General features: G+C 35.9%; 4 protein-coding genes across 13 annotated transcripts; 3 read left to right on the plus strand and 1 right to left on the minus strand.

Moving 5' to 3' along the window:
* Window positions 1-877: 877 nt before the first annotated feature.
* On the plus strand, window positions 878-5,288 carry LOC140774048 (putative lipid phosphate phosphatase 3, chloroplastic). Of its 3 annotated transcripts, XM_073116883.1 has the most exons (11): window positions 878-1,089; window positions 1,177-1,259; window positions 2,078-2,299; window positions 2,395-2,482; window positions 2,592-2,701; window positions 2,815-2,908; window positions 3,446-3,634; window positions 3,725-3,784; window positions 4,087-4,608; window positions 4,682-4,771; window positions 5,070-5,288. In XM_073116883.1, the coding sequence occupies exons 1-9, from the start codon at window positions 972-974 to the stop codon at window positions 4,251-4,253; spliced, it is 1,131 nt and encodes a 376-aa protein (XP_072972984.1). In that variant the 5' UTR covers window positions 878-971; the 3' UTR covers window positions 4,254-4,608; window positions 4,682-4,771; window positions 5,070-5,288. The 3 variants fall into 3 exon arrangements, with proteins under 3 accessions (XP_072972984.1, XP_072972983.1, XP_072972985.1); XM_073116882.1 differs by having other exon boundaries at window positions 4,087-4,771; XM_073116884.1 differs by lacking the exon at window positions 1,177-1,259 and having other exon boundaries at window positions 956-1,089; window positions 4,087-4,771.
* Window positions 5,289-5,959: 671 nt separating this feature from the next.
* Window positions 5,960-10,461, plus strand: LOC140773541 (lipid phosphate phosphatase 2-like). 4 transcript variants are annotated; one of them, XM_073116150.1, is made up of 9 exons: window positions 5,960-6,085; window positions 6,194-6,264; window positions 6,939-7,163; window positions 7,284-7,371; window positions 7,455-7,564; window positions 7,674-7,767; window positions 8,587-8,775; window positions 8,878-8,937; window positions 10,036-10,461. In XM_073116150.1, exons 3-9 carry the CDS (start codon window positions 6,948-6,950, stop codon window positions 10,221-10,223), a joined length of 945 nt encoding a protein of 314 aa, XP_072972251.1. In that variant the 5' UTR covers window positions 5,960-6,085; window positions 6,194-6,264; window positions 6,939-6,947; the 3' UTR covers window positions 10,224-10,461. The 4 variants fall into 4 exon arrangements, with proteins under 4 accessions (XP_072972251.1, XP_072972252.1, XP_072972249.1 ...); XM_073116151.1 differs by having other exon boundaries at window positions 6,942-7,163; XM_073116148.1 differs by having other exon boundaries at window positions 6,197-6,264.
* Window positions 10,462-12,793: 2,332 nt separating this feature from the next.
* On the minus strand, window positions 12,794-15,022 carry LOC140773542 (uncharacterized). Its single transcript, XM_073116153.1, has 5 exons — window positions 14,871-15,022; window positions 14,115-14,168; window positions 13,823-13,846; window positions 13,685-13,727; window positions 12,794-13,185 (listed from the first exon to the last, which is right to left on the minus strand). Exons 1-5 carry the CDS (start codon window positions 14,898-14,900, stop codon window positions 13,058-13,060), a joined length of 279 nt encoding a protein of 92 aa, XP_072972254.1. The 5' UTR covers window positions 14,901-15,022; the 3' UTR covers window positions 12,794-13,057.
* Window positions 15,023-15,294: 272 nt separating this feature from the next.
* LOC140774429 (histone-lysine N-methyltransferase ASHH3-like) lies at window positions 15,295-20,632 on the plus strand. 5 transcript variants are annotated; one of them, XR_012106592.1, is made up of 13 exons: window positions 15,295-15,444; window positions 16,774-16,903; window positions 17,531-17,633; window positions 17,898-17,997; window positions 18,434-18,512; window positions 18,630-18,801; window positions 18,900-18,980; window positions 19,150-19,226; window positions 19,301-19,391; window positions 19,532-19,583; window positions 19,666-19,750; window positions 19,928-20,000; window positions 20,425-20,632. XR_012106592.1 is itself a non-coding variant. In XM_073117431.1 (12 exons), exons 1-11 carry the CDS (start codon window positions 15,424-15,426, stop codon window positions 19,735-19,737), a joined length of 978 nt encoding a protein of 325 aa, XP_072973532.1. In that variant the 5' UTR covers window positions 15,295-15,423; the 3' UTR covers window positions 19,738-19,750; window positions 19,928-20,632. The 5 variants fall into 5 exon arrangements, 3 of the variants coding, with proteins under 3 accessions (XP_072973532.1, XP_072973531.1, XP_072973533.1); XM_073117431.1 differs by having other exon boundaries at window positions 19,928-20,632; XM_073117430.1 differs by lacking the exon at window positions 19,928-20,000.
* The last annotated feature ends 134 nt before the right edge of the window (window positions 20,633-20,766 follow it).

Below are 20,766 nucleotides of genomic sequence, written 5' to 3' on the forward strand. Positions count from 1 at the left end.
TCATGTTTTGGTCATATATTAGAGATTATTATATCTTGGTACCTGGATTTTGATTGGTAAAGCTTGTGATTATAGGCTTGAGGATTTTGTGTGACATGAAATCAAAGAAATCTCGAGGGATCTAGTAGTGAGATATGATAAAAAGGCATTGATAGTTTAGCATATGGTTGGTTTTATGGCACTGTTTTCATGTGGATGGAAGTGCATTAATTAGGCTTATGTGGTTGTGTACGTCTTTATATTCGAGAACTATTTGTGGCCTTCTACTAATAGTCTAATGATGGGTTGTTTGTTTCTAGTTTGGTTAATTGACTCGATACGCAACTCACTACCTATGATTCTAAACATTGAAGAATTATATACGAGAGGCGTCGGTGATTTTTATTTTTCTTTCTTCTTTATGTCGGTGATTCTTGACGTGTAAGGAGGAGCATCCAACAAAGTATGATTCCATACTAACTAATTAGTTATTAAAAACAATTTTTATCTGTTAATAAATTAAAGGGTATATAAAATATTAAATTTTTATCTGTTAATAAATTAAAGGGTATATAAAATATTTATATATGTGACTAGATTAATTGATAAAAAAATTTAAAAATTAAGTATTTTTTTATTGCTTATCTTCAGTGTTAACTTTCATCAATTTATTATTAATTTTATCCTTACAATTTAGAAAGGTGACTGATACTTTTAGTTAATTTTATTTAGTATTATTTAATTTTAATCATTCAATTAGAAAAAAGAAATTAATAGTTCTTATTTAATTATTTGTCTAAATTAATACCGTGATGATCAACAGTGTATTTGTTAGGTTCTTTTTGCAAATAATAAATAGGCTCCTTTTTCAAAATATTTGCAAAAGAGTATTTCGAATTATGTCGTGAAATATTCCTCATAATCCGCAAAGCTTTGCATAGTCGGATCCTTTGCATGAAACCGAATCCGACCCGCTTACCTTCCCGAACCGCATGCGGCTCATCCTCCTCTCTTCCCTCCCTCCCTCGCACGCTACAAAGGCGGTTGCGACGCCGCTTCTCTCCTCGAAGATCAGCGAAGCGTCTCGTTCGTCTCCAGGATTAGATTTCGGTACGCGTCTCTCCTTTCTTTGTTTCTTCCTCCCAATTTCGTCATCTTCTCGGAACCATTACTTCCATTCTGTTTCTTGCTTATAAGTTGAACTCGAGAGCTACTTTTTATCTAAAAGGAAGAGAAAAGTTTCGATGCTATACTTTCGGCTGCTAACCCCTCGGAAAGGGGTAAGTTTTGAGCTCGGGTTAATCCGATTCCTTATGTTGGGTTTCTGGTTTCTAAGCTTTTGAGTTGTGTAAGGCTGCATAATTTTGTTGTTCAATTTTCTTTGGATGGTTGGGGCATAATAAGAATGCAAAAGCGTTTCTGGTTTGCATGTAGAGCATCTAGGGCTAGAATTTTATTCTTGACATGCTATCTACGTTTCCTTGTAACATGAAATTTTTTCCTCATTCCTTGTTTTAGTAGTTAATCATGTGATTTTTAGAGAAATGTCATGTATCTTCAAAGTTCATTTATTATAGTTATTGTTCTCTTTTATGTATTCTTCCGGAGTTTTTTTTTAAAAAATTTATGAATTTTACAAATTACACTGTATATTTTATCTATTTTATGATTCACATTTCTCCTTTAGATTTTGTAACTCGACCCCTCATATTCTTATTTAATACTCTGGGTTAATTTAGACAGTGTCGGTGAAAAAATATTCAGTTATAATATATAAAATTATCTTTAAATACTTAAATTACCCTTGTCTTGGAAGGTAGAAAAGATGAGAGGGATATTTTAGTAATATGATCGATGTCTGTTAGTTAAAATAATATTAAGATGTTAAGTGAGAATCAGATAAAAATGATGATCAGGTTACAAAATCCTTAGAGATTGAGTGTAAATTATAAAATAGATAAAATATAGAGTGTGATTTATAATTTTTTAAAATTATTATTATTATTATTATTTTGTGATTAGTATGACTATTTAGATTCTTAGTTGCACTGATATAGACATTCAATTTAAATATTCTTGTTCTTTTGCACACCGGCAGGAAAGTATGAGTGAAGCTCAAGTTACTACACACACAGTGCAGTCTCATGGTGTTAAATTGGCAAAGACACATAAGTATGATTGGTTCATCATTGCCTTGCTTATTGTTGCACTGACTGTTTTGGATTTTAGTCATCCATTCTACCGTTACGTTGGGAAGGGTATGATGACAGACTTCAAGTACCCACATAAAAGTAACACTATACCATTCTGGGCTGTTTTAGTAAGTATGTCTATTTCATTTTTTCAGATGTTCTAGGAATTGTATTTGTCTGCAAGCATATTTGTCTTGATACTTTTTCTTTCTTGACTGGTTAGATAATTGCAGTCCTGTTACCACTGGTCATTTTCATCACTTTATATCTATACCGGAAAGATGTTTATGATTTGCATAATGCTACACTAGGTATTCCAATTTCATCTTCTTGTCTCTTAATAATTCCATTTGTGAGTTTTATAACTTGACAGCATGAAGCATAAGAATGAATTTAACCTCATTTGGAATTCTGTGTTAGGCACCTTGTTCTCCTGGCTGATAACTGGAGTTATAACTGACGCAATCAAGATAGCAGTTGGACGACCGAGGCCTGATTTTTTTTGGCGCTGCTTCCCTGATGGAAAAGAGGTTTGGTTGTTGATAATTCAACGTTAAAATCTATGGTTATGAGGTCTTTATGACCATTTCTTTTCTTAATGTATTGACGACTTACTGTAGTCTCTTGTTTGCAACTCTTTCAGTTGTATGATCAAGTCACAGGAAATGTTATTTGTCATGGTGATAGTTTGCTCATAAAGAAGGGCCACAAGAGTTTTCCTAGTGGTCATACTTCATGTAAGCTACTCCATTTTTCTTTTGCCTATCGCACGGAAATGCTTTTTATAGGTTATTGTCTATTATGAATTCTTTAATTGCATCCATTTGTTCACATCTGACTTTCTGCCTTCTCCATGGATAGTCAGCAAGAGCTGTCTCTTACATGACCTTTTGTAGATATGACTCAAACTTACTCTGCAGTTTGAGAGTGGTGTCATTGTGATATGATGAGAAAATAAGAACAATGGGACAGGCCTCTGAAACTATTCTCCCCGGCAGATAGAATTGCTTCTGTATTAGTTTCCTAATTAAATTACTGTTGTACAATTGACAATAGTTCCGTCTTACTTGCAGAAGGCCTTCCATTTTAGTATTTCTCTTTGCACTGCAGATAAATTTGTTTGTCAATATCCACGTCCATTCTCATTGTGATTCATATGAACATATCTGGTCCTATTACAAGGAGTCTAAGTTAGGTTTAGAAGAATGAAGAATCTCCTATTGACTAATCAACAGAGAAAGGACATATCTAACCAAATCTGGTTTTTGGTACAGGTTCCTTTGCAGGTCTTGGCTTTCTAGCACTTTACTTATCAGGGAAAATCAAAGTGTTTGACCGCAGGGGTCATGTGGCAAAACTTTGCATCGTACTTCTTCCTCTACTTCTTGCATCACTTGTTGGGATATCTCGGTTGGATGATTATCGTCATCACTGGGAAGATGTCCTCGCTGGTGGTCTTCTGGGTCTGTATTTCTTTAGATATCTAGTGAAAGTTAACAATTATGTAATTCTGAATTATTTGCTTCATCACATCTTGCTCTATATCTTTGCAGGCAGTATAGTTGCTACAGTCTGTTATTTGCAATTCTTCCCTGCTCCGTATCATGCTAATGGTAACACAAATATTCTCTTAAACATTATATTATTGACTGTTTTAATTGCAAGCAGTCAAGTATTCATCTTAAGCTTCTCTAGTTGATCAAAACTGAGTGATGTGACTTGCTTCTACGTGATCTTGGAATGACTTGTGCTTCAGTAAATCCTGAAATCAGTTCAAGTTTGTGAATTGGTTCCGTATTTTTAGTTATTTGTTTTATCTGTTTATATGTTTCATTAACTCATGATTTTGTTCCTGACTGCCCAGTGAAGGCTTATTGAGATCTCACATCTAGTTCTATGAATCTTTGCTACATAGGCTGGGGGCCATACGCTTATTTCCACATGCTGGAAGAGGCGCGCAGCTGCAGCATTGCAGCTAATGCTGCAAATCAGCAAGCTGAAACTAGTAATACGACCGCATCATCTCAAGCACCCGGAAACGGAACATTTGATCTGGAATCTGGTGGGAGGCGAACAGGTTGACCAGACCAACAAGGAGATCACCAACGTGTTTCTCAGCTTCTTTCACTTGCAGGTAGTTGCTTTTTAGTAGCCTTACAGGAGCTAGAAATATGCAGCCAAATGAAATGACCTATGCTGAATTCAATGTTGACAATTTGGCTCTTGAATTCTGAAAACAGTTTTGAATTGTAAGTACTAACTAGAAATAGTCCGACACTAACAGCAAGGAAAAGTTGTACCATTTTTCGCCTGCTTGAGAACTGCAGCTATGCAATATATCGGTTTTTGTTCTAACAACTCCATACAATCTTGTTGCAATTCTTTGAACATGGCTGTGGATATGCTGGTCTTTGATGCCCTTTACCTTCTGCAGTTGGTAAGCTTGTCATAACTGCTGCACCTTCGGTATGCAATTGAAACTCAAGTCTTGGCATATATAATATTGACAGAATCTGGGATTAGGAACGTTCGGTTAATCTGTGCACTCAGCAGAAGAGCTTCCTCTTCTACCTAATCCATGTGATCATGTTGGTCATCAGGTAATTTAATACCATATTATGGGCTTTCATTTTGGGTTAATTAATCCCCTCAACTATCACTCTGTATTAGTTTCATCCCATTAAGAAAAGAATGGACACATACCTAGGGGTGTCAATAAACGTGAAATGATATGGGAAAGAGATAAAAGAATATTTTTATCCATCTATTAAGTTAGTTAAATTTTCAAACTTATTTGTATCAGAATTTCTAATATGGGGTTGTGTTTGTCCTTCTCTCTTTCCTTTTTGAAAGTTATACTTCAATATGTAATTAACCCTTTTACTTTTGCTGCTATAGATTCGCAACAAATTCTTGCATCGAGCATTGCAGGGGATCTCATTCGCGTGTTTAGTTTGGTCGGTCCAACGAGACGCATGCGGCGACCACAGTCCACACCCATCTAACTTATTTGAAGCATTTGAAATTTGACTTCTTTCACTTCCCAGTCAATTCTTTGATAGTGATTTCATATCGACATGCCAGGGACTGAAATGTAATATATATTTTTTTGAAAGGTCTGAAATGTAATATTCCCTTTTGAATAAAGTTTGTTCTAGGGTTTCATAGATACTTCATACTTTTTGTGGACTAGGCAGCCTGCCAATTGACTAGGTACCTTGTATTTCTACAACTAGCGAACACCTTAGCTGATTCATCTCTTTTATATTAAAAAAAAAAGAGTTAATTAACTTAGCCCTCTACTATTTTTTATATATATTATCTGAATTTTTTTTACCATATAGACTCTTTAATTTAAAATAAAAAAAAGAATTTAGTTCAGAGAAATCCATTTAGTTACCTTTTCTTTTACTTGAGAGGCCTTCGTACATAATTTTATAAGTTAAAGAGATTTATATGGATAATAAAAAAATAAATAATTCCTTGAAAAAAAAAAGGACCTTCCAAAATCCTATGGTCACCGACCGGTGATACTAAGAGAGCGATGACCTCAGACACGAACAACATTAGCCGCGCGGCTAACCAATCGTTTCAAAACTCCATCCGGATCGGATCGATCTGTTTCCACGCTGTCCTCCCCCACTCCATTTTTGGAGTTTTTTTTCGTCGTCTCCCTGATTAGGGGTAAAATAGTAAATTTCTTTTTTCTCTAAGCACGGACAATTTGATTTGACTTGAGTTGATTAGGGACTAAGCACATCGGGTTCCTCGTCATTACGCTCTTCTATTTTAAATCTCTCTCTCTCTCTCTCTCTCTCTCTCTCTCTTCCTTTTTCCCCTTCTCGCTCCCTCTTCTTCTTCTTCTTCTTCTCCTCGTCTGAAGTCTCCTAAGAATTTCTCTTCCGAGATCTGAGGTGAGTAGAGAAACGCTTTTCTCTTTTCTTCGCTTTGTCGCTTGCCTTCGCCTTTTGCTTTAATCTTATCTGGCGTTCTTGGTTGTCGTGTGTTGCTTATGCTGTTAGTAGAGGAGGAAGAGGTGGAGAGCTCGATCTCGAACGGCTGCGAGGGTTCGCCTCTCCTCGATTCTTTGCTTGTACGTTCTCTTTTCGAAATGCTTACTCTTTTTCGTCAATTTTTGTACTAAGTAATTTCGTCTTCATGATTCGGTTCTTCTGTCTTCTCTTTTTCCATCTAACATTCTCTTGAATTTATGGAAGTTAATGCCGTTTACTGGTTTTTTAGGGGGTTCTTTTCATAAATCGGGCTCTTATGAACGCTCTTGACATTGTATTCTCGTTATCACTTAAAAGGAATGGAACTGTATGCTGTAGGAATCTACAATCACTGGGTTTCTGGTGTGGAAACATATAGAGGAAACTTTTATTGTATGATTATGGAATATCCAAATAAAAGGATAGTTAGTAATAGGAGAAAATATTGTTACCATTTTTGTTCAATATATTGATTCCACTAATGGTCTAAGGTTTCAGTATAAGAAACTTCCTATGCTTGTATATCTCATTAGTGTACTTCGATTAAGACAGCTCTATTGGCATATGATCGCTGCAGCTTGTAATCTACCATTGTTGATGACCCGTGCTTGTTCTCATACCAGATTGATAGGTTTTATTCTTTTAATCATAATCAAATGAGGTTCATCTCTTTATTTATTTCTTTTGGACATATATTCATTTCTTGTAATGACAAATTTTTTTGGAAACATTTACGATCCTTCTGACTGGTAATGTTAATCCATTGACCTTCCAGAAGGGTGCGATGGCTGATATTCAGTTGGGAGCTCACACTATAGGATCACATGGAAGGACAGTAGCAAGATTCCACATGTATGACTGGATTATACTTGTGCTTCTTGCAGTAGCAGATGGACTATTGAACATAATAGAACCTTTTCATCGCTTTGTCGGGAGAGATATGATGTCAGATCTGAGGTATCCGTTGAAAAGTAACACAGTGCCATTTTGGGCTGTTCCGGTGTGTTCTTGCTTCTCTTCCATGTATAGTAAATTATGAGAAAAATGTCTGCTTCAAGTTAGTAATATTCATGCATATTTTGCAATACTTTGATTATTATCTCTTCTTTTTCTGTTGCAGGTCATTGCAATCATATTACCTTTTATAATCTTTGTCGGAATTTATATCAAAAAGAAGAATGTATATGATTTGCATCATGGCATACTGGGTATTTCCATGTTCTGCTTCTTTGAGTAGGTACAGTTTCATATAATGTGAAATTGTTGGTGCTGAAATATGCATTTGCAACAGGCCTTCTGTTTTCGGTGCTTATAACTGCAGTCATAACGGATGCAATTAAGGATGGTGTTGGTCGACCACGACCAGATTTCTTTTGGCGCTGTTTCCCTGATGGGAAAGATGTAAGCCCCTAGCTGATGACTGATTTCTTTTTGTAATTTATTTTCTTTGTCAGTTTTCATTTATCCTTTATTTGGTGGTGCAATTGAAACTTATTAACATCATTTCCAGGTTTACGATAATGTGACTACAAATGTTATCTGTCATGGAGAGAAAAGTGTTATCAAGGAAGGTCACAAGAGTTTTCCTAGTGGACATTCTTCATGTACGCTACAAAATAACCATCTGTATTCAGTGCTATAGTGGCATGGTGCTTTCACACTGTTTAAGTATTCTCTTTAGCTGTTTCTCTTTTCTCGGATTGCTAACTGTTGACATTACTATTTTATGCAATAATTGTCTCTATGCATGCAGCGTATTTAGATTCTACTAAGTGCTGCATGCAGGTAGAAATTCTGAACAATAATTGATAATAGTACGAAAAACAATTGAGATATTGATTTGTGTCTTCGGGCCTTCCCCGTGCCTATATCAGCTTGCTCTAGGGATAGTATTTTCATATCCATTCTGCACCTTTCAACATATTCTGTTGTGAAATAATCTGGAATAGCTTGGTTTATCCTTTCCTCTAAAAGTTTTGTACATATGGTATGAACAGCTTCTAAGGTAGATGTAATTGAAAATCGGAAGGCATTTGTCGGAGAGAATCTGTTCCACTAAGATGGTTCAATAACTTTATCCGAGAAATTGTCTTTCACTTCTATATCAAAATGTGAATGTAATCATGAAACATCCTAGTATTCAGCAACCAAATGGTAATCGAGTTAATTTTCTTTTCTCATTTATATACTAGATAAGCAACGAGATAGGGAAGATTTATCCCTGCCATTTTTGTCCCCTAGATCATACTGAGCTGTCAACTGTATTTATGCTACCAACAATTGAGCATGGCAATGCACTGTAAGAGTAATAAGCACGGTTTAGCACCAAATGGGAATTTGGGAGGGAATAATTTTTTAGTTTCAATGAGATTGCAGTAATATGACCTTAAAGATGTAAGTCTTCTGCTTCCTTTCTATTGCAGGGTCTTTTGCTGGGCTAGGGTTCCTTTCATGGTATCTAGCTGGAAAAATTGCAGTTTTTGATCGTAGAGGCCATGTTGCAAAACTTTGTCTTGTGTTTCTGCCACTACTTGTTGCAGCCCTTGTGGCAGTTTCTCGAGTGGATGACTATTGGCATCATTGGCAAGATGTGTTTGCTGGAGGTCTTCTAGGTTGGCATCTGAAATAAACCTTACATTGTTGTAGTTGTTCTAATCTGGCATACTTCCAGTGATTCATCTTCTCATGGTTATCCTTTTTCTTCATTTTTATAGGACTAACAGTTGCTTCATTTTGTTATCTGCAATTCTTTCCGGCCCCTTATGACATGGACGGTATGTTCCTTACTCCTTATAATTCATCTTAATTGAAAATTAATATCCTGAGACATGATTTACCAAACATCAAGTTCTCTCAGAATTGACAATTCAGGGGCATAGTAAACTGACATGACTAAATATATGGTTTGGAAGTATTTAAGTTAGATAAGTATTATTTTCTTTAACTGTTTTACAATGTGCAGGCAAAAATCATTGTTTTGGATGCTCGATTGGATGATATGCAAAATATTTAGGCTCACAAAGGCTGTTGTAATATGTATCCCTTCTAATTGGTATTTAAGAGTGTTAGATAACTAATTGACTCAGAAGCCTAAATTTTTAGGTAGTGGACTGACAATTAATATTGTATCTTTAAGTTAGCCCCTTTTTGTGTGGCCTCTATAAGTCACATATAATTAGATAAGAAATAATAGGATGTGCAGAGTCCATTCTGCATAAAAATACATAATAGAAAATAGGAATTAAATGGGGCTAAATAAAGTCTACTTAAAACTTTTAGAACATCATACTTTGGAACCACGCTAGATAAATAGTTAACTAAAAGCTGTAAGCTTCTTTCAACTCTATATAGATGCATTTAGACCAACGAGAAAACTGTAAGAAGCTTATAACAAATATAAACTTCAAATTTTCGTCAGATATGTAACCATATGTTGAAACAATTGAATATTAAATAGTTGAGTACTCATTGGTAATATCATCATTCAGAGCATTTGGTTTTTACTGCAGATTTGCTTGTCCATAACATTCTAATGCAGGAATGTCTTTGACCAGTGCCTTTCAATCACTAGTAATAAGCATTCTTCTCCCAGGTTCATGTTGTCACAGTTGGTTTGAATAAGCATAGCAGGCTACATTCATGTGCAGATTTTTGTTATATACGAGCGAGTTCCTAGGAAAGTCCTTTTTAGAAACCTTTAGGAGCTTTTTATGGACAGTGATAAGCTATGCATCGCTAATAATTCTCATTGACTCTGAGGATATAAATGATATTAAATGTGTGAGAGCTTTTACCGGTGAAGTTAGGCAACTTTGTTTAATTATTATATTTCCATTTTTGCTCCTTAATCTTTTTAATCCTGTTACTTGCAGGTTTGTGGCCTCATGCATATTTTCAGCAGCTGGCAGATACACGCAATAATGGTCAAGTGTCCACAAACTCTTTTAATTTGAGGCCACAAGAGATGGATACCGTTTATGATTCACCTGAAGGTCATGCGGGGATCAGCATACGAGATACAAGCCCAATTCTAGACTTAATGGAAACTGGGAGGCGCTAAAGGATTTATTGAAGAGTATAATCATACAGTTTCATAATGACCTCCGTTAGATTTTAGTTAGAATGTAATGAATGTGCTCCTTACATTTTGGTTCTTGTATTTTCACAGTCCGATTTCTTCATCATCACATATAATCCTGACGTATAGTAGTGTTCATACGAAGTATTCTGGTGATGGTGTGTATTGCTTGTTCACCAGTTGAGATTGTCAAAGAAATTCAGATTTTTTATGTGCTGAATTAGATGTTCAAGTGCACAGAAAGCTGAACGTTTTTCAAGTATAACACAGTTGGTTTCCTGCCTGTTTTTACATGTCGTTGTGTTTCCATGCATACAGTCATTTGTGTTTTTGGTATAATTTGTTTATTCTTGGACATCTAGAAAAATAGTTCTTGGGTAATCTGCTGCTCTTCTTGATCGACAGGGATCAAGGCTTTCACTAACGATTGTGAACATATTTACAGCAATCTTGAGGTTTAAATAGCACCCATATCTGGTTGGCGAATTAGAGTCCAGTGGATTAAGATATAGTTTTGCAGAATGGATCCAAGTAGTCCTGATTTCGTTGCTACTCGAGAAGGGGTATAGCAGGCTCCTTTTCGTCATCACCTGAATGAGTTGTGTAATGTCGTAATATTGCTGAATTTCTGCTCGCTTCTCTTTTACAGAAAATGAGAAGGGACCTGTGTATGCAGCAGATTCAAGTCATGCAAATTTCTCTATTATTCCTCACTAGATCCTGCAAAGGGAATCTCATATGGATGCCATATACATACAAAAGTACACATACCAATCCAAGCTAGATCAATCTAGTTTCCTCGCGCCCTTTATCAAATCAATTTCAGTATAAAATTGTCCCTAGTCTAATTCCTGTTCTGTCTGAAACAAATGATAAGGCATAACAGACATACACAGAGAGCTGTGATTCCTGTGTGCCCTAGCAAGGGTATCAGTTCACCTATATATTGTACGAGTTACAGCTTCAATTCATTATCTACAAGCTAGAATGTCAAGAGTACAAGTGAGAATCTATGAAACAAAACTGGTTTCAAGAAACTGAAAAGAGAAGAGAACACAATTTGTCTTGCCTATATCTTCCTATAATCTTCATAACTAGTTATGAGATGGATTTGATTTGCTTGGCGGCAGCCTCTTCAGGTTTTGAACAAATGCCTTCTGCGTTAACTTCGATGCGGTACTGATTCCTCCCAGATGAGCAGAACTTGTATCTAAATTCTGCAGCAGCTTTCTTGCTTGAATTCCTCCTCTTAGATTTTCCCTTCCAAGAGAAAGAGCTGATGAAGCACATAGGGGGATGTGAAGGATCAGAAGCAAAGAAGAAAGAATAGAAAGTATCCTGAGCATGGTATTCTTCATGGTTATCTCTGGTGGAAGAATGAAATGTGAGCTAACAGATGGTTATGAGACAATTTAAAGGCATTGCTTGAGTAAAGAGAAGATAGTTGTAAAGGTAATTAGATCAACCTTAGGTTGTAAAGCAACAGTTCTAACTTCTGTCTTATGTTCCACATGTTGTAAAGCACAAAGGCAACAATGTTTGTATGCACTAATAACAGCTAAGGCCACATGGATTTAGACACAAAAGGCAGAGAACAACATTAAACCTTTTGAACAACCATGCATATATATCTTTGACTCCTGTGCAAATCTCAATCCTTTTCATACTACTTTAAAGGCAGTCATGTGACAAGGCACCTGACTGGAAACTGCCTCCTAATCTGTCAATAATACCTTAATGTTATAGTACAGTCTAGTTCTAGATTCAGATCTGCTGGCTAGATCTGCTCTTAGCTGGGCAATCCAGCTTTCCAGTGGGCAACTCAAACACCTAGAGACATACAACTTTATATTACTTGTATAGTTGAATTGGAATAATTTTTCTCTAGTTGCAGCTTATAATCTAAATGCAATCTGAACATCTTGAGGCATAGATTTCAGCAACTGGTAATCAATCAATGAAATGCATATGCCCAGAACAGGCCTCCAACTTTGAAGAAGATTTAAGAATATGATGCTGACTAATCAAAGCAATATCATAAATTGGATTGCTTTGTTCTTTAGTTCTCATAAGGTGCTGCCATTTCTTATGCACCAATATATTATGGTGCTAAGGTATAAACTGACATGTCAAACCTACCTAACTCAGCCCTTCCTTTTACTAGAAAAAATCTTCCCATTATGAGGGAAATTTCTTTAAAGATTGTTGTGAAGAATACAAACTAAGCTTGGATGGAAGTGAAGACAGATTTCTTCATTTTACTAAGATTAGTTATTTCAGATTCTCTCCAGCACAAAGGCATTTTCCTTTCCATTCTTCTAGCTTGTTTCTCTTCAGTCAAAAATCATTCCTTCCCAAAAGAACCAAGACCACACCCATACTCTATGTATATAATTTTGAAGCAGATACATAGAGGAAGTACCTATAGATTGATACATATTGGATATTTTTGTTTTTTTAACAAGGCTCTTCTAGCAAAAGGGAGTAATAAATAAAAGCAAAAGCTCAATGATAAATGATATATTCTCAACAATGGCAAACAGGTATAAACATAAATGACAACAGATGAGAATCATAGCATTTTGTATATAAGGTTTCCAAGTTACAACAGAAAAGAGAAAACATCAAAATTTGTAAATGAAGGTTACAAGTTATAGCTGAAAAGAGAGAAACTAATTATGGTTAAATGGCTTAGACAAACTTAAGTATCAATATGATCTAGACAACATCTAGAGATCCAGAAGAGGACTTAATGTCAGAAAAGCTAAAAGGGCCATGCCATTTCAGCTCACTGGTACTGGATATTTGTAACAGTCTTATGCAGATCCTTCAGCATGTTTGCTTTCTTCTGGCTTTACCTTGGATCCACTATCTGGCCCAATCTCCTCTTTTAGGTCGTTGATGCTTTGTTCCAGATCATCGATGCGGCTTCCCATTTCATCTAGTGCACCATAGTGTTAAGAAACAAAAGAATAATTCATTTGCAGAGTTAAAAACTTCAAAATGGATGAAGGTCCCCAATCATTCATAAAAATCAAGAGAAAGAGAGAAATGTAAAGAGCAAATTCTGCCAAAAGTGAGGGAAAAGGGAAGAATATAGACATTTACAGAGTTAATCACGCCTTATTGCTTTCTCCAAGAAATCCAAAAGGAAAATTTAGCTTGATAAATAATATAGACCATCAGTGTGCTGCATGCATGGAGATGGATAAGTCAGCTAGCATACATAAAGGCTGAATATTTGAGAGAAGCTAATAACGAACTTTTTAGTTTTCACTATCGTAGAGGGAAGAACGGAAAAATGGAAGAAACACTTAATTAGTGAAATCAAATGCTTCATAAGATTTTTGCCCATCAGAAATCATTAAGACAATGAAGGACAGTGATAACAGATGAACCTATAAGAGTAAGGTGCATATCACCAAAGCTGTTCATGAGGATATTCTTCGAAAGAATGCTCTCAGACATTGCTTGGAATCTAGTTTGCTGCAAATTTTTCACATATTAAGCATAAAGCATCCCACATAAGTGTGTATTGATAAAAGACATGCTGGATGAAGAGAGGAAAAAAGAAATCTCACCATCTGCATAAGGAGATTTTGTACCTGGAAAAGCAAGAGTCAGAATTACTGTCATATAGTGTTTCTCGAAAAAAGAAAATAAAAGAGAGAGAGGGAGAGAGAGAGAATAGAAGCTTAGTTCTTCTAAGATCAAGTTCCAAATTATAAAACGATTTCACAAGACAGATGAGCAAAAAATTTTGTTTTTTCAAATTAGATACAAAATCTGTATCCATTCTGTTTTTCAAGAGTTTTTGGGCAAAAAAGAATGAAAAAAAAATCTTCTGAGTAAAGTCAATATCTTGGAACTCACAAATTCTGTTATATCCGCTGTACTTTGTTTTGAATCTCCTGATTCTAGTTCATCCTGCCATTAACATGAGAAGAACCCATCACCATAACAGGAACAAACAAAACCAAACCCTTCTTAAACCCAAGTATTGAGGAAAAGGGCTCGTTGAGCTTCATAAGATAGCTAAAACCACTGCAAACATTTTATAAAATAATCAATAAGAAAAAGAGAAAGGCAGAAAAAAGGGCATCCAACTATTTTATATACACAAAACATAAGCACAATTCATCTGTGAAGATTATTCTGCGAAAGGACATCCAATTAAACAACCTACAAAAGCACGACGAGCAATAGAGAAATTTACCAACAAGTTCAGGAAAGTAAGGCGTATGACTACATGCTGGACTACGGTCTATATTATCTCACTCCTAAGGACACCAAGAATAACTTCTTACACAAGGTAATGCTTTGAAGGCAACAATACAATCCTCCCGAGAATGATTCAATAAAAATCTTGGCTTACTATTGTCCTGACCAATCTGAACAATTAAAAACCCTAGCCATTTCAACTCCAGAGTAGATACCACAACCACAATTGACGCATAGGACTATAACTAAAAGAGACATCAGTTACAGTGCATGCATCTGTCAATATAAAACCATAATAATTCACTAGAATGATATAAGTTTCAATTGCAACAAATTAGTCCCTGGATTCTTCAAGAAATGGCTGATCTAGGAAAAAAGTAAACTAGAGTTAGGGTTTCGGTAGCCGACCTTGGGAGTCGTGGGATCGGTAGACGCCATGGGTGGACAGCACGCGGAATTCGAAAGCTCCAATCTGGGAGAAGACGAACGCTAATGGCGGGTAGAGATTAAGAAATGAAGCGTGAGATTAGAGAGACGAGTTTGGTCCATTTGTTACAACCGGTACCGGCGAACGTGAGAGGCACGTGCAGACATGGAAACACAGATAATGATATTAAAAAAAACACCCATATTTTAATAAAATTTGCTGTAAAGAAATGAAAGAAAGAATTCTTAAATGGTGGGGGTGTTTTCTGAAAATAAAATGTAAACTGTACTAAGGATCCAAATGTAAAATAGTGAAAGATAGGGTGTGAATGGAGAAACCCCTAATCGATTCGGTTCATCTCCGTTACGCTCATCCCCACCCGATCCGAAAGAAAGCATCAAAAAATTTCATGCCCAAAATTTTCCCTCCTCTTCCTCTTCCTCTCTCCTCTTCCTTTCCCTTTTTGTCCCAATTCAAAACCGACGCGATCTTTCGACCTTCGCTTCCACCTTCTCGCCCTCGACTCCCACCGCCATGCCCGGAACCAAGATTAAGGTGAGTTTTGATCCTTTCTTTCCAAGAAATTGATGCCGTTCGAAAAAATTTCGGGAGAGAAAGGTATCAATTTCTTGGACGGGACATTTTTTTTCCTTTCGTTTCTTGTTGTTGGGGATTTTCCAAATTCTTCTGCTGCCAACTTAATACGCGGATTTTTCTTGATAAAGATTTCTTGGATGAGTTTTCTCTTTTCCTTTTTTGTTGTCGTAGATCTTCCAAAACTTTCTGCTGCTAATTTAATTAAAAATTTTGGAAGGTTTTTATTGATAAATATCCCTCGTTCTTCGTCTATGACTGGTTATCTAGTAAGGGATTGGGGATCGGTTGATAATAGCGTTCTTTGTAGGCATTACGAATATTGGGTCTCTTGATTTCGTATGGTAGCATTACAAGAGATGCCCCTCCTTGTGTGGTTGTCTCTTGACGTCGCAATTCAGAGCCATATCTTAGGTTCTGGGCTGTTTCTTTTTGCGGTTCTTGTTATGTGCTCTTCTGCAGATGACGGAACTGAAATGTTTTACAAACGAGGAATCCTTCGCTACTGTAATTGTTCTATCTTTCTGATTGTTGGCAGGAAAGCTGGTTTTCACCACCTGTTTGTTTTCAATGTTCTAATATTTATGTTCTCCAGTGATGCCAACTGTTTTTAGCTCTGATGAGCAGTTCCTTGTTAGTTAACAATTATGATTTGCACTTAATATTATCCCAACTCCAATATTTGTAATTAGTTCTTGAGTTATCACTGTATAAACTTGTTTCATGGTATTAATAATAATGAGGGAGCCACTTAGTGTGACGGTAAGTCTTGCCCTGTAGACCATCTAAATGTATCATTATTTTCATGGAAGCAACTTCTCCAACAACAGGAGTAACTGCAAAATACATTTATTCTCCTTAACCATGTGTTGCATACTTGCATGATGTCCTTTTCGATGAAGTAGATTTGTATCATGCTTTCTTTAATAGGAAATCTAATTGTTTTGCCAAGTCAAATCAGAGTGATGAACTTTTGAGTGGAACAGATGCAGTAGACGCCATCGTGGCTGTGTTTTCAGCAGTAGTTGTACTCAATGTTGTTAAATAATCAAATCATTTGATTCTTAGTCACAATTCTAGGTATATTTTTTTGAAAAAATTGGATGAAACAAATTTTAGACATCCTCTAAGTTCATATATATGTGCATGTTCAGTTTGCTGTTGATTCTTTTCTAGTTTTCTTCTTCTTCTTATTGTACGATGCTTATTTTGTCATTTATTAACCTGACCTGTATAGTTTTATCAATAACTGAACTGGTGTTAGCATTCTCTTTTGTCTTTGCTAAGCAGAAGCATGAGCAACATAGCATTGAGCACATGTTTGAAGAAATGATCAAGGAGTTGAGCGGTCCAGTTGATTTTGATATCCCATGCTCACTGAAAGAATGGAAGTCTACACATTATACACCAATAAAGCGTAGTATCCACAAAACCATGGTTTAAACCTTATAGTTTTAACTTCTATCTCTCCAGTCATTCACACTGTTTGCTAATAATGTTCTTTTAATCTCTTCTCTAATTAAGATCCAAATTTTTATATGTGATGTTTAGAAATTTATCTTTATTAAGATATAGATCATGACACTATTTCTGACTTCTGAGTTAGTGTTCTCCCTGTCTAATTCCATCTCTGATGCTGAACTAATAAAAGTAATTACTTGGGACAGATTGGGGCCCACATCTATTTTTGTCGTCTTCAACACAGTGTGTATCTATATTTTGTGGAAACTGATTATAACAGTGGCCGTAGTTCATCCTTTGCAATAACCAGTACTGTGAGAGAACTGTAGATAATTCTACTCCATTATCACTCTTCAACCTGGGCATATATTTTTTAGTTCTCTTTAACTTGAAGAATAGATCCTGAATATAGAATCCTGCTACACATTTTCCTTAACAATACTGGCCAAGGAAATAATAAAGGTGTACATGCTGTAATAGATCACCACCTGTTTATGGAGAGTGAAGTTCATGACACTTCAAAAATCTATTTATCAGTATACTCCATTCCTTCTTTATGTGATTTTTTCACCTTGATCCTCTAAAGACATCTATCTGACCAAACGACGGGTCGAGGATGACGGCATATTCTGCTCCTGCACCTCTTCTTTGGGATCACTGGTTGCCTGTGATGAAGATTGTCTTTGTGGGTAAATATTCATTTCCAACCATTTCTTAGCTCTCTATTTTACTGGGTGTGTCACGAACTAGTAGTAGAACTGGATCTGTGTTTATTATGTAGCTTTCTGGATTTACATTTTCTACACCTGAGTACTAGTTGAGAAAGCAGAAAAACAAAACACCTATATGCACAGATAATTATACAAATATAATTATAGATATTAATAATTCAACAATTGTCATTATCTTGAGGATTCAATGTGTTTTTCTTTTTTCTTCTTCCTATTTAACAGGATGCTGTTCTCAAGTTGTTCATCTAGTTGCAAATGTGGTAGTAAGTGTGTCAACAAACCATTCCAACACAGAGCTGTGAAGAAAATGAAAGTAGTGAAGGTACAGTCCTATTTATAACCGTCCACTGTTTTTAAAAAGCACCTTTAGTCTTAAAATTATTAATTTTGACGAAGTTGAAATGAATCTGTAGAAGTTAGTGATCTGAATTGTCAAGAATTGAAATCTTCTGCCTGAATGCCATTCTTGTGGTAGAGAAGTATCAAGTTCCCTGACTTTCCAGTATAACTTGTACATTGTAAGTTATACGTATTTTGACATATTGAAGGGGTCAGTGGAGCTTTCTTCTCAAATATGTTGGATTCTACTAAATAGTGTTTCAAGCTAAAAATTTATTGTGGGGAGTTCTATGCATTTGTACTATGGCACATTCAGTTGAAGCCTTACAAGTTTCTAACTTTCTATCTTTGTTCCACGAATAAGAATCATATCATTTTATTGTCTTCTAAATTTCACAGTCCTCTCTTTTTTCTTCTAGACAAAGAATTGTGGTCTTGGTTTGGTTGCAGAGGAAGATATAAAGCAAGGAGATTTTGTTATAGAGTATGTGGGAGAAGGTACTTATTTCTTCTAACGTTGTTCACTAGTTTATGTCTTATGTACACTAGTCACTTATTTGGTTTTGCTAGCTTATGTCTTATGTACACTAGTCACTTATTTGATTATATATATAGTTATTGATGACAAAACTTGTGAGGAAAGACTCTGGAAAATGAAGCACCGAGGAGATACCAACTTCTATCTGTGCGAAGTGAATCATGATATGGTGATTGATGCAACAAACAAAGGAAACAGATCAAGGTTTATAAACCACAGCTGTGAACCAAATACTGAAATGCAGAAATGGTAGTTCTGTCCTCCATCTCCTAGTATGTATTTTGTTCTTTCTCTGGATAGCCATCAATAGTATAAAAGCATTTACATAGCTTCATAATCTGTTGCAGGAGAGTTGATGGGGAAACTAGAGTTGGCATCTTTGCTCTTCGTGACATACAAAAAGGCGAGGATGTAAACTATGATTACAAGTATGTTCAGTCTTCTGAGATGTTACTATCTCAGCAGACATTATTGTATCAGATTGCTTCTTCATTGTTGGTACTTGGTACACAACCTGATTCACTTTATAGCTTCTAGTTATGGTGTCTTACAAAGTACTGTTATTTGGTGGTTCTCATCATCTCATGGAATCTGCAGGTTTGTCCAATTTGGAGCAGATCAAGTTTGTTATTGTGGTGCTCTGAGCTGCAGGCAGCAACTTGGCAACAAACCAAGTGAGTAGTTTCTTCATACTCATTTAAGGAGCATTATTTATTACGTGACCAACATGTAATGTGTTGCAATTCAGGAAGTTCACATCACGAGCTTCTTGATAGAAGGAAGACGCAATTTCAGAACTGTGTCGGGGAGCTTGTTCGTGTGTGGCGTCGGGATAATAGGTTTGGTCTATCAACTATTCATCTCAGAAACTGCATATCTCATGGGAAGACCTAATGCTGCAAAGTTCCTTTTCCATGTAATTCTGTAAATATCACCAATCTTCTGAGAATTTTAGTTAGCATGGGTGTGAATATTTCAGGTACCATGGAGGATATATATATGATTTTGATAGTTTCTCTGGAAGGCATACTGTAAGAGAGTTTTATTGACCACTAATGATTTGCTGAGTTGCTGATACTTAGTCTGTGACTTATTCTGTTTAGTTTTTGACAGATAATGTATGTTGATGGAAGTTTAGACATTCTTGATCTGTCACAGGAAGATTGGGACTTCCTACCTCTATGATTGCACTTAGGAGGTAAATATTCCCTCCTAACCATGACCATGTCTTGATGAATTCTCTTGTTTGGTTCTTTGCTTTGGATAGGAATCTCGTGTTCATTTGTAGAGTACTCTTATCAGGTTTAAGGTTGATCATATAAATCTATTAGTTCCTAACTTCCTATGGGCATTTTTCATCTGTGTTATAATACAGTTGATCAATTTGTTCTAGAAGTATGGAACCAACATGGTGAAATATACCCATCTTGAGACCTGCAACTACCAAGGTGTTTTCCCCACATCAGAGATCCTCAAGCACCTTTTTTTTCTAGTTAATTATGTTCGTAATGAAAGCCTCATCAGATATACCGGGAATCATTTAGAACTATAAGGAAAATGTTTTCTCCACTTCCTGTTGGTCCTCTCAGAATGGAAAAAAAAGGATCTTTTGGTAAATTAACTTATAAACTTAATAATCTAGTTCTTCTGCTGAACATATTGATTAACATATAATGGGGGTGGAGTGATGTGACATGGCACTGAATTTTGAATGTGTCTGATATGCACTTTTTGCTCATTTGTGATTTTCCTAGTTGCAACTTGTAACTGTTCTACGAATTAGTAGGGTTGGAGATAATATAGGCATTGATTACTGTTCCCTGCACCACCTTATCTTGTATAATAACAGAGATTGTTTCCGGTACTGTGCAGAATTTCCATGGTGCTTCAGTGTACTAATAGCTCATTTGTTCATTATTACCAAATTCAAACTCAGAACTGCTGTATCACATGAATAATGGGGAAATTCAAGTGTAACTAAGTCTTGTCATTATGATTTATTTCTTATATTGCTTCCTTGTTATTCTGAGCTGTTGCTGCTACAATTGTTGTCTATCTTTTATATTCTGACCATACTCTACGCAAATGAGAAAGCTTTTTTTATCATCACAGAATATCCAGATAAGCAACTGTTTCGTAGAGTTATTACCTCTTATTACTATTCTCTTTACTGCTATTGCACTGAGTACTTGTCTGCATTCCCTCTTCGTGACA

This window comes from Typha angustifolia, chromosome 13 (genome assembly GCF_048772165.1).
Source record: "Typha angustifolia cultivar Huaian chromosome 13, ASM4877216v1, whole genome shotgun sequence".
Lineage (NCBI taxonomy): Eukaryota > Viridiplantae > Streptophyta > Magnoliopsida > Poales > Typhaceae > Typha > Typha angustifolia.

Excerpts from the sequence above, each read along its gene's own strand:
- LOC140774048 (XM_073116882.1), top strand. The coding sequence starts at position 972 with ATGCGGCTCATCCTCCTCTCTTCCCTCCCTCCCTCGCACGCTACAAAG. Across the intron at positions 1,260-2,077 it reads TGCTAACCCCTCGGAAAGGG|GAAAGTATGAGTGAAGCTCA; the intron begins GTAAGTTTTGAG and ends GCACACCGGCAG. Across the intron at positions 2,909-3,445 it reads TCCTAGTGGTCATACTTCAT|GTTCCTTTGCAGGTCTTGGC; the intron begins GTAAGCTACTCC and ends TTTTTGGTACAG.
- LOC140773541 (XM_073116150.1), top strand. The coding sequence starts at position 6,948 with ATGGCTGATATTCAGTTGGGAGCTCACACTATAGGATCACATGGAAGG. Across the intron at positions 8,776-8,877 it reads GTTTGCTGGAGGTCTTCTAG|GACTAACAGTTGCTTCATTT; the intron begins GTTGGCATCTGA and ends TCATTTTTATAG. Across the intron at positions 8,938-10,035 it reads GGCCCCTTATGACATGGACG|GTTTGTGGCCTCATGCATAT; the intron begins GTATGTTCCTTA and ends TGTTACTTGCAG.
- LOC140774429 (XM_073117431.1), top strand. The coding sequence starts at position 15,424 with ATGCCCGGAACCAAGATTAAG. Across the intron at positions 17,634-17,897 it reads GATGAAGATTGTCTTTGTGG|GATGCTGTTCTCAAGTTGTT; the intron begins GTAAATATTCAT and ends CCTATTTAACAG. Across the intron at positions 19,584-19,665 it reads GTTTCTCTGGAAGGCATACT|ATAATGTATGTTGATGGAAG; the intron begins GTAAGAGAGTTT and ends AGTTTTTGACAG.
- LOC140773542 (XM_073116153.1), bottom strand. The coding sequence starts at position 14,900 with ATGGCGTCTACCGATCCCACGACTCCCAAG. Across the intron at positions 14,169-14,870 it reads CCGATCCCACGACTCCCAAG|GATGAACTAGAATCAGGAGA; the intron begins GTCGGCTACCGA and ends TGTTAATGGCAG. Across the intron at positions 13,728-13,822 it reads AAAATCTCCTTATGCAGATG|CAAACTAGATTCCAAGCAAT; the intron begins GTGAGATTTCTT and ends AAAAATTTGCAG.